The sequence below is a fragment of the Mirounga angustirostris genome, unplaced genomic scaffold, assembly GCF_029215605.1.
Source record: "Mirounga angustirostris isolate CCGP_5_RB_7025 unplaced genomic scaffold, mMirAng1.0.hap1 SCAF_4, whole genome shotgun sequence".
NCBI lineage: Eukaryota > Metazoa > Chordata > Mammalia > Carnivora > Phocidae > Mirounga > Mirounga angustirostris.
In genome coordinates this window covers 87,295,749-87,307,773 of record NW_026991712.1, presented here as the reverse complement: position 1 = coordinate 87,307,773, position 12,025 = coordinate 87,295,749, and the positions used below count along the sequence as shown (strand labels likewise).

The 12,025-nt window shown below is 45.7% G+C and overlaps 1 protein-coding gene and 1 non-coding gene across 6 annotated transcripts in view; both read right to left on the bottom strand.

The window, feature by feature from the left end:
• TUFT1 (tuftelin 1) overlaps positions 1-11,924 on the bottom strand; it is a 45,053-nt gene extending 33,129 nt beyond the window's left edge. For 2 of the 5 annotated variants that reach the window (XM_064588535.1, XM_064588534.1), the window contains exon 1: positions 11,766-11,924. In XM_064588535.1, coding sequence (XP_064444605.1) covers positions 11,766-11,825 — 60 coding nt within the window. In that variant the 5' untranslated portion in view covers positions 11,826-11,924. The remainder of the gene's footprint in view (positions 1-11,765) is intronic. The other 3 variants (XM_064588532.1, XM_064588533.1, XM_064588536.1) reach the window with 3 other exon arrangements.
• Positions 8,708-8,812, bottom strand: LOC123860665 (U6 spliceosomal RNA). Its single transcript, XR_006794786.1, has one exon. It is a non-coding gene; the product is annotated as a U6 spliceosomal RNA (small nuclear RNA).
• Positions 11,925-12,025: the final 101 nt, after the last annotated feature.

Below are 12,025 nucleotides of genomic sequence, written 5' to 3'. Positions count from 1 at the left end.
AAGTAAAGAAGAAACATGCAGATATATGCTCACAGCAGCATTGTTTGTAATGGCTACACGCTGGCAACAGCCCAGATGATCTACCGACAAGAAAATGGATGAATAAACTCTGGCATATTAGTACAGTGAACTAGTATTCATCTGTGAAAATAACTGAATTACAGCTTCACGTATCGACATGAATGAATCTCCAAATTAATGGTAAGTTTAAAAGCAAGCTATAGAAGGGGAACCTGGCTGGCTCAGCCGGAAGACCATGCGAGTCTTGGTCTCGGGGTCATGAGTTTAAGCCCCACATTGGGTGCAGAGATTACTTTCATTAATTAATTAATTAATAAAAAAAACAAGCTAGAGAATATAGATAATATCATGAATATAAAGTTCAAAATATATCAACTCAAGCACTATATCACTTGTCCATGTAGGAAAAGTATAATAAAGAGCAAGGAAATAAACACAAAATTCGAGTCAGTGATCACTTCTGTGGAGGAGGGAGAGGGTTATGAACTAGGAAGGACCCCAGGGGCTTCAAAAAGATTGGTAATGTTCTATTTCTTAAGCTGAGCGTTCAGTGCACAGCTGTCCACTTTATTGCTATGCTTTAAAGCTTCCCTTATACACAAGCCTTCTTTCTTGCTCTCAGTAAAGCAATGGACTTTTCCTCATGTAAATCCTGCAGAAATAGCATTTGTAGACCAACAAATGGGCAAATATTAAAGATACTGGGGCACCTGGGTGGCTCAGTCAGTTAAGCATCTGCCTTCGGCTCAGGTCATGATCCCAGCGTCCTGGGATGGAGCCCTGAGTCCGGCTCCCTGCTCAGCGGGGAGTCTGCTTCTCCCTCTCTCTTTGCCCCTCCCCTTCGCTTATGCTCTCTCTCTCTCACAAAATAAATAAATAAAATCTTTAAAAAAAAAAAGATACTGATAATATCCAGGATTGGTGAGGGTGCAGGAAGAAAGAGTAATCTCATATATTGTTAGAGAGAGTGTAAGTTTATACAAGTATTTTGGGAATTTGGCAATATTAATAAAAAGTATTTGCACATTTTGTAAACCTTTTGACCCAGTAATTCCACTTTTAGGAATATGCCTTATGAGGGGCGCCTGGGTGGCTCAGCCGTTAAGCGTCTGCCTTCGGCTCAGGTCATGATCCCAGGGTCCTGGGATCGAGCCCCACATCGGGCTCCCTGCTCAGCGGGAAGCCTGCTTCTCCCTCTCCCACTCCCCCTGCTTGTGTTCCCTCTCTCACTGTGTCTCTCTGTCAAATAAATAAAATCTTTAAAAAAAAAAAAAAGGAATATGCCTTATGAAAATCCACACACATTTGCCCAAAGATACATGTGTCAAACTGTTGATGGCAGTACTGTTTACAATAGTTACAAACTGGGAACAGCATAACTATCCTCTAGTAGGTGAGTGAGTGAATGAAGTATGGTATCATCTGCACTATGGAATACTACACTGCTGATAAATAAACTTCTGGGGATGCCTGGGTGGAGTCGTTAAGCGTCTGCCTTTGGCTCAGGTCATGATCCCAGGGTCCTGGGATCAAGCCCCACATCGGGCTCCCTGCTTAGCAGGAAGCCTGTTTCTCCCTCTCCCACTTCCCCTGCTCATGCTCCCTCTCTCACTGTGTCTCTCTCTGTCAAATAAATAAATAAAATCTTTTTAAAAAAGTAAACTTCTGGGCGCCTGGGTGGCTCAGTCGGTTAAGCGGCTGCCTTCGGCTCAGGTCATGATCCCAGGGTCCTGGGATTGAGCCCCGCGTCGGGCTCCCTGCTGAGCAGGGGGCTCCCTGCTGCTCCCTCTCCCACTCCCCTTGCTTGTGTTCCCTCTCTCGTTGTCTCTCTCTCTGTCAAATAAATCAATAAAAAATCTTTAAAAAAAATAAAAATAAAAAAATACACTTCTGTGAACTGACAGAAAATGATCTCCAAGATAAAGTAGGAAAAAAGCAAGGCACTAATTCATAAAAAATGACTTCCTATCTATTTAAGTACATATATATATGTTTACAGTAATTGTCAACTCCTATATATAGCAATTACTATGTGCTGAGCCCTACTGGGCTCTGTTCTAAGCGCTTTATATATATTAACTCATTTAATCCTCATAATAGTACTGTATGGTAAATATTATTATCAACATCCTTATTTTATAGATGAGAAAACCAAGGCACAGACATTAAGTATCTTGCCCACAGCCACATAACTAGCAAGGGTCAGAGCCAGGATTCAAACTCAGGTCCTGTAGCTCTAGAGTCAGTGTTCCCAACCACCATGCCCCAGGGCATTTCTAGAATGTAAGCACATGGGAAAAGCACTGACTTTATACACATTAAACAAGAGAAGGACAAAGGCGTAAAGGGACTTTCAGTCCATGCTTCTAGTGTTTTAAACTTTAGCAACAAAAATGTGTTTGTGAAGCACTGGTCTAGTAAAATATCTCAATTAAGAGAAGGCAAGAAAAAGTGCTAAACTTGGAGTTGGAGGTGGGGTCTGAGTCAAACTGACACCTATTAGTCCTTGAGCAAATCACTTTATCTCTCAGGGCCTGTTTTCTATCTGCAAAATGGTAGTGATAATAGGTACCCTGCCTACATTTAACGCAGGACAGGTAGAGATGTAGGATAGTGTGAAAGTGCTTTGCAAACCATAAATCACTTCACAAAGGTGAGACAGCATTACTTTCCCAAGGAGCTCTGGGAAGACACGGGGAGGAGGGTGGGTGAGCCAAATTGTCTAAATGAAGCCTGTGAACAAATCTAGGGTTCTCTCTGCCACCTCAGCCTCCAGAACCAGAGAATCCAGTCTGCAAGGCCATGAACCTCAAACCACAACCCCAGCCCAGAGCTAAGGAGGGAAACCCAGGCCCAACTCTGCCTGGTGCCATTAGCTGTCTTCCGGAGCTGGAGTGATCTCAGGGCTATGAGAAGGTTCCAGGGAGCTTTAGGAATACCCCAAAATGTCTAGCAGGGAAGTCCCACTGGGCACTCTCTGAAAGGCAAGATAAGATTTTTTTTTTTTTTTTTAATTTGAGAGAGACAGAATGAGAGAGCATGAGAGGGAGAAAGGTCAGAGGGAGAAGCAGACTCCCTGCCAAGCAGGGAGCCTGATGCAGGACTCGATCCCGGGACTCCAGGATCATGACCTGAGCCGAAGGCAGTCGCTTAACCAACTGAGCCACACAGGCGCCCCTGAAAGGCAAGATAAGAAGCAGAGCCTTCTCTAGGGAAAAAGAAGCAGCTAATCACAAGGTAAGCAGCCTCTAACCTCATAAACATTCTTGGGGAGAAGCCCAGCCACCTCCAAATTACAGGCAGCCTCTCGCTTCTGTTCAAACAAATCTCCAGCTGTGAGTCACTCCTCAGAGCAGGGAGGGGATAAACACATAGCTGAGGGGTTAGAGATCAAGACGCTGTGGAGAAATGATAGGGAGATAAAGAGGGAGGCCCCAGAGGTTCTCACACCCCAGGCTCATGTGATAGGGGACAGATCTATAGGAAATTATTGCTCCTACTCCCCAGGCTGCTATGGGGGCCATGAGCATGGGTGGCAGGTGAGGGTCAAGGGTCTTTCTAAGAAGTAAGGGCAGTAGAGATTGTCCCTGAGCTGGAAGCCAGCATCCTTAATTCATCTTCACTCTATAACCCATTCCTCCATCACTCCGTCCCTCAGTCCTATCCCCTGAGAAATGGGAATAGCCAGCCGCTTGAAACACTGGCTCCCAAGAGGCCAGCACAAGGAAAGCCCCAATAAAATCAAAGAGGGCCAGACAGGGTGGTTGGGGCTTACCCTCCCTTGGCTGCCACTCCACTCTCAGGTTTTGGGCAGTCTTGGTTCTGCCTTCTACTGGGCTCTCTAGGCCAGAGATGGCCCCTTGTCAAGTATGACACAAAGAATTATTCCACTCCTCCCCACAGATTAGCCAACAAAACAGGTGTCTGCTTTTGCCAGCGGCATGGGCTGGACAAACACCATGCAGAGGGCTGACCAGGGTGATTGTGAGGTGAAATGAGAAAAAGGATTTAGGGTGGCACCCTGAATGGGGCAGCCTTTCTCATCACCTGGAGACCTGGCACAGGAAACCGCCGGGGCAGAAGAGGCCTAACAGTGAGTGTGTATAAGGAGGGAGGTGGGCTTGAACACCTCTGTTCATGCTCAAGACAGGATCAGAGGCCATGGATGTTGACAACTGATGTGTCTGTTTTCCTCTTTTTCCATGACTGTATCTACTGCCTCGTCTTGATTTACATATAAAACCTGGAAAACCTACAAAAATAAGTGTTTTGTTGTTCATCTAGGAATAATACAGAAAATAGTGCTGTTATTTTTGGTGAAGAAAATCAATTTTGTATAGTTTATTTCAACCTAAATAAAATGTGGATTTTGTTTAAAAAAAAAAAAAGGGGGGGGGAGGGAGGTGGGCTCCTGAATGCTCAACTCTGAAGGAGACACCCTTTTGCTGAGCTAGTCGGTCTCCAGGAAACCCGCCAGGTGCTCAGTCAGCCTGGGATGGAGGGGCAGTGCTCCCTCCTCTCTCTTGTCATTTTGTCATTTTTTACTTTTGTGCCTCCAGACCCTAGAAAATCATTTCCTTTTTCTTCCTTCATCTACCCATCTCCATCATACCCTCTATTTTCTTCTCCTCTACCTGCCCCTGCTGGCCAGGCTTAAACCTAGGCCACCAGCCTCCGTGGCACATACCTATTCCCCTAACTAAACCTCCCCACCCCTAAGAAACAAAAGCATTTCACAAGGACATTGTGACCCAGAGAGGCACATACCATAATTACCGGCAGGCAGGGAAGCTCGTCTCACCTGCTGAGTATATGTGTCTGGAACCGAAACCATCTGGGTGAACACCCCATCCCCCACCCCAGAAAAATATGGCGCCAAATGCCAGGTGATTGGCTAAGCCTCCTATCCCAGATCCTCTAGCAGAGCTCAGGATTCCCCAGATTCCTGGCAGGCTTGGAGACATCAGCTGTAGTACTCTAGAAAGTAAGAATCTGGCGATGGATGGGGGAGACGGAATGGTGTGAGGAGGAATTTACGGGCTGAGCTGGGGACAGGTGTCCTGAGTGGAAGGAACAGGCAGTCACCAAACTTGAAAGGTCCCTCTGCCCAGGAGTTTCTTCCCCGCCCTGGGGTCACAGAGCCAGTGCTGTCAGCATTTTGGAATTCATTCATTCCTCTGGAGGACCAGTGACTCCAGAGGAATCCTCTTTCAAAATAAAGATATTCTGACCCAGCAATCCCACTCCTAGGTTTATCTCTCCAAAAGAAATTAAAATAGATGTCCAGGGGCGCCTGGGTGGCTCAGTCGTTAAGCGTCTGCCTTCAGCTCAGGTCATGATCCCGGGGTCCTGGAAACAAGCCCCAAGTCAGTCCCAGTCAGTCCATCCTTCTCCCTGCTCAGCAAGGAGCCTGCTTATACCTCTCCCTCTGCCCCTGCCCCTCCCCCTCCACTTGTGCTCTCACGTTCTCTCTCAAATAAATAAAATCTTCAAAAAACAAAATAAAATAAAATGGAATGAAGTACTGATTCATGTTACAACATGGATCAACCATAAAAACATCATGCTGACTGAGAGAAGCCAGTCACAAAGGATCACACATTATATGATTACATTTACATAAAATGCCTAGAACAGGAAATCTCAGAGAAAGAAAGTAGACTAGTGGTTGTCTAGGGCTGGGGGGATTAAGAGAAAATGAGGATTGACTGCTAATGGATCAAGATTTCTTTATGGCTAGAGAAAATGTTCTAAAATTGATTATGTTGATGACTGTACAACTCAGTGACTACACTAAAAGCCATTGAATTGTACATTTTAAATGGGTTATTTGTGCAGTCTATGAAGTATAGCTCATTAAAGTAGTTACAGAAAAATTAGGCCCATAGTAAACCTTCAATAAATCATAGCTTTAGTTAAAAAAATTTTTTAAATTTTTTTAAAGATTTTATTTATTTATTTGAGAGAGAGAGAGCACAAGTGGGGGGAGGCAGGGAGAGGGAGAAGCAGACCCCCCACTGAGCAGGGAGCCCGACGAGACACTCGATCCCAGGACCTGGGGATCATAAATTGAGCCAAAGCAGATGCTTAACCGACTCAGCCACCCAGGCACCCCCTCCCCCAAAAAAATTTTTTTAAAGAATGGAGCTCAGGAAAGACTTGGTATTAAACTAATTCAGCTTCTGAGATCCTAAAAGAATAACACCTGTTCCAGGATAAAGACAAAGGTTCAAGCTGTAGGCTGATGAAAAAATTGCAAATCCACCCAGGCATTGTTGAGAGAAACTCTCTGGCCAAGAGTGATCAAGACAAAAAAAATTAGAGGGGTGCCTGGGTGGTTCAGTCGGTTAAGCGTCTGCCTTCAGCTCAGCAGGGAGTCTGCTTCTCCCTCTGCTGCTCCCCCTGCTTGTGCTCTCTCACTCTCTGTCAACTAAATAAAATCTTTAAAAAAATAAAATAAAATAAAATCTTTCAAAGACAAAAAAATTAGAGATTAAAAAATGTAAATATTCTGAGGAAGGGTAACACTGATAGATTACTTAAAGGGAATCATCTTACCAAAGAGCCCAGAGCATCATGGGACATCAGCTGCCTAGGCCATGAGTCAGAAAAAGGAGGAAGAGGAAAGCGGCCTAGAGCAGGATACTAAAATATGAATCCTGACCATCACTCCTCTAAGACCAGTCCTGGGTGAGTTGGTACTAGCAAAGGTTACTCTGGGCCTACTACAGGCCCCTTCTCATCCTCAAGAGATCCTCCACTGGCAGAGGCAAGGGGAAAGGAACAGATAAGCATAAATGTGAAGATAATGAGAAGGAGCAAACCTTGACCAGACCAGAGAGTTCCCAGACTCTTCCTCCATCCCTTGCGCAGGGTCTCACAAGAGGCTAAAACAGTCTCATCTAAGCCACTAAGTAGAGCAAACAGAAAATAACAGCTAGCATTGAGCACTTATCATGTTCCAGGCACTGTGCTTAATGTTTCACATACATTATTTTATTTAATCCTCACAATAACCTTAGAAGGGTGCAATTATTATCCCTGTTTTATAGATGAGGAAACTAAGACGGAAAAGATTAAGTAATTTACTGAAATCATCTTAGGCAAAGGAAACATCAAAGCCTTGACTACAGCCCCACTGTAGGGTCAGATTCCCAGGACTGGGCTCTTAACCACAATGTCACTAACAGAAATCATAGTTTAGCCAAAAATTGTGATGTAAATATACTAGGAGGATGGGAGAAGGGAAAGAGAGTATGTAAGGGGTGGGAGTATAAACTTTCCTATAATTCCTACAGCAGGAAGTCAACAGATATCTAAAACTGATAAATCAAGAAGTATCACTCTAAGCATATTATTTAGAAACATGGGGGTAAATACCAGACAAAAGGGCTAAGAGTTGAAAGTGGTCTCTCCCATGGGGCAGGGCTTGGAGTAGGAAACTGCTTGCTAGTTTCTTTTAAAAAGCCTTTTGATAATATTAATCTTTTAAAAACCAGGCACATATATTCCTTTGACTGAAAAATGATTTATAAAGAAAAAAGAGGGGCGCCTGGGTGGCTCAGTCAATTAAGCGTCTGACTTCGGCTCAGGTCATGATCTCAGGGTCCTGGAATCAAGTCCCAAGTCGGGCTCTGCACTGAGCCTGGAGTCCGCTTGAGATTCTCTCTCTCCCTCTGCCTCCACTTGTGCTCTCTCTCTCTCAATAAATAAATAAATAAATAAATAAATAAATAAATAAATAAAATCTGAAAGAAAGAAAGAAAGTGCCTAAGGAAGGAAGAGGAAGGAAGAAGGAAGGAAGGAAGGAAGGAAGGAAGGAAGGAAGGAAGGAAGGAAGGAAGGAAGGAAGGAAGGAAGGAAGGAAGGAAGGAAGAGGAGTGCCTGGCTGGCTCAGTGGGCTGGTTCAGTCAGTGGAACATGCAACTCTTGATCTCAGGGTCGTGAGTTCAAGCCCACATTGGGTATGGAGCCTACTTAATCTTTTTTTTAAAGATTTTATTCATTTATTTGACAGAGAGAGAGAGAGCGAGAGCAGGAACACAAGCAGGGGGAGTGGGAGAGGGAGAAGCAGGCTTCCCGTGGAACAGGGAGCCCGATGCAGGACTCGATCCCAGAACCCTGGGATCATGACCCGAGCCGAAGGCAGATGCCTAATGACTGAGGCACCCAGGCAACCGAGCCTACTTAATTTAAAAAAAAAAAAATTTTTTTTTTTTTAAAAGAAAGAAACAGATCATTCAAACCAAAGTCTAATGTAGTGAACTTCTGCTGCTTTTGCCACACAGCTTCCATCTTCCTCTACCAGTAACAGCACTTGGGTTTTGCTTTGCACAATCTCCCTCCTTTATAGGATAATCTGGTGGGCCTATCCATCAAGGAACCCCGTATCGCCCTGGCCAAGGTGGGTGAGGGGCCAATGACACCCTCTCCTTGGAATCTTGAACAGAATGGCAAAAACACCTGGAACCAATTCACCCAGATGTAGAAACCCTCCATTAGTTCCTTCTACTTAGCCAGATCCAAGACTCTCCCGGTTCACACTTTTTTTTTAATTGAAGTACAGTTGAGACAATGTTACATTAGTCTCAGGTATGCCACAGTGGTGTGACAACTCTATAGTTACGCTATGTCCACCACAAATGTAGCTAGCAGCTGCCACCACTGACTGCTATTATAATACCACTGACAAACAGAACGCTTCACAGCTTTGCATGTCGCCCTGGCACAGGGACCATGCTAATCTTCTCCTTATCGGTTCAATTTTAGTACATGTGCTGCCAATGCGAACAGCCTTGGTTCACACTTTTTTTTTTTTTTAAGCTTTCCCTTACATTCTGTGACTGCCCATTTCCTTCTAATAAATTCCTCTTCTGCTTAAGTTAGCTAGAGTCCCTCTCTGCTGCTTATGACCAAAGGAACTTGACGGGAACGTCTAATAAAAATGTTTGAGGTTTGTTTGTGCTTCTATTTGCCATTATAACTTACTACAGTGGCTTGCAAACTCCTCTGACCTAAAAAAAATTTTACCTCAAGATCTAGTAAGCATACACACACACACACACACACACATATTATGTATACATACATATAACTGAAACAAAACTTTTGCTAAAAATGTCCACCCTAACACTCTGATAGTGCTAATTCTATTTCTTTTGCTTTGAAGACTTTATTTGGTTTAGAGCAGTTTTAGATTTACAACAAAACTGACAGGAAGGTACAGAGATTTCTCATATACTCCCTATCCCCACACAGCATAGCTTTCTCCATTACCTATCTCACTCACCAGAACAGCACATTTGTTATCAGGAATGAACCTACACACTGACACATCATTATCACCCAATGTCCATGGTTCCCCTTAGGGTTCACTCAAGTAAAGTGAATAATGTACATTCTGTGGGTTAGGACAAAAAAAAAAAAAAAAATCCTCTGTGCTCTATTCCTCTCCCCTCAAAATTCCTGGCAACCACTGATCTCTTTATTATCTCCACAGTTTTGCCTAGTCCAGAATGTCATATAATTGGAATCCATTTCTTTTCTAATACTAGGGTTCTAACCCACTAAGTTGACTTCAGACCCACTGGTAGTGATGATCTGCAGTATGAAAAACATTGGCTCACTGTACCTGTTGCATCTGCCTCCAACAATAAAAATAACCCAGAGAGGTATTAGCCGTATTTCCACGTCCAAGTGTGATGCACCAACACACACGGCCTGGCTGGCAGGGAAACACCAACAGAGTCCCAGAGTTCTCACTTCCACTAGGACACACTAGTCAGTTAAATTGTCTACACTGCTGACACCAAGGAGAAACATCTGTTCATTTACATATTCATTCACTCACTCTGAGCATGCACTGAGCATTCACTCGATGGTGTGAATATACTACAGCTTCCTGGAGACTGTCCAGAGCCATAAATTTTATCTTCAGGCTGGCTCAGACGACAGGAATCCAGGGACAAAGCCTATCGCCTGACTGATTGTTTATCAACTCCTCCCCTCCTTAACAGCTCAGGAATGTCTCCAAGAACAGATTCCCGCAATGCTTTTCATTCACAGCTTTGCAGTAAAAGACCTCTAAAGTCCAGTCTATGGAAGAAGGAATAAAGGGAATTTCTATCTCCCCTCGTTCTAGAGATCTCTGATTAGCTTCAAACTAATCCATGGCTGGATACTGACTGAATTCCTTGCTCACTATTTTCCTACTGACTCTTTCTCCCCCAAGAGGCAACAAAATATCAAGGGACAGAAGAGTGTATCAAATCATTCTCAACAGTACCAATGCATTGGTCTTAAGACCTTTCTGGATCTCTTTTTTACAGCCAACAAAAAGAAGCCCAACACCCCTCTCCTTTATTTTCCTCATACTCTTTTCCCTGTCTCAACCATTCCAAAATAGTGAGTAAGAGCACACAGTAGGTGTTGGGACTGACATAAAAGAGGATGGATTTTATTATCTTCAGAGTTGCACTGCTGAGGGAGTAGTGGGTTGGGCAGTATCAAGACCTGTAATGTGGGCAGAAACACTCAGACTGGACAGACATGGAGTGGGGAACTGTGAACAGAATTAAGTGATCATCTGTACTCTAAACTTGAAATGAGAAACTATTCTACCAGTTATTTTGAGTGATTTTGAAGAGCCATAATCGGGGTGCAGCCATAATTAGCTCCCCCGGGGGGCATGCTGAGACTGGAACCCAGGAAGGGAATCAGATACAGAGTGGAGGGAGGGGAAATGGAGGAATACAAACTCCCCATCACTTGGCTCCCATTTCACTCTCACCCACAATAGCTTGAAAATCCATGAAACAGTACACACCCATTCTGGGTCAAGTTCCCCAGCAAAGCCTAGAAACATTCAGCCACAAGTTACCTTCCTCTGCCTCTGGAGGAGAAAAATCATATGGTCACCTGGGGTGGGGAGGAGAACAAGGACAGGGAGCCAGGGAGTGAGGGGAGCGGAGCAGATGTGTTACCGCTGGAGAACGCCCCTCTCTCCCCCACCCTCACTAGGTCCGGAAGCTCTCGCGAGGGTCACTTCCCTTCCCTTTCCAGCCTGGTTTCTGGCATCTCCTTCATCCACTTGCCCGGGGCTTGGTAGCTGGACCCGGAAACAAAGTGAACAAACCGTCCCAGGAAGCTACCGGTTGGCCCATGGGGGAAGAGGAGCCAGGAGAACTGCAAGGGGAAGAAGAAATCCGAGCAGAGAGGTGACCCCCAAGCGACAGCCCCATTCCTCCCAGAGAAAGGTGGAGTTCCTGGCCACTCTCGGTGTACCTGGAGTCCTACCGCCCCACCCTTCGGTCCAAACCCTAGGATTTCACTCTCTACTCTTTGTCTTCTTACCGACCACCCAAAGCACCATTAAGTTCTTTGAAGGGCCTCTGACACCGCCAGGACCCACAGAAAAGCCTAATCTCCCCCGTCGGAGACCCAAAGTACAAAGAGAGCAGAGATCCCGTTCCAGGAGCTCATTTCTCCTACGACCCAATCTATTGCTCACAGGACCCCTGAGTAGCGCGCACCGGATACTCGCGCGGGGTCCCGGGCAGGAGCCGCAGTGTCCTCCCAGACGGCAGGGATTCCCCGAGTCCCCAAGCCAGAGAAGCGCCGCGGGGAGCCGATGGCACCAAGCCGGCCCCAGGTGATGTCAGCGAACTCGGCGCGGGGCACGGGAGGGACCGAACTGGAAATCGAGAATACCGGGCGGGGGAGGCGGCGCGGCCGCTCTCTCTTACCGCGGTCTGCCCCTCCGGGCGCACGTCCACCAAGGTACACCAGTTCCGCGTCCCATTCATCTTACTCGCGCGGAGATCGCAGTGCAGAAGCCCACCGTCCGCCCTGCGGTCCGGCACCTACTAGGCAGGCGTGCGCGGAACCGCCCCGATGTATAGGCGCATCGGGGGCGGGGACTGCTGATTGGACATGCCCCAAAAATGCCGTTCGCCAATGTGAGCGAGAAAGAGCGGGATGGGCGTGACCGAGAAGCAGCAGGACA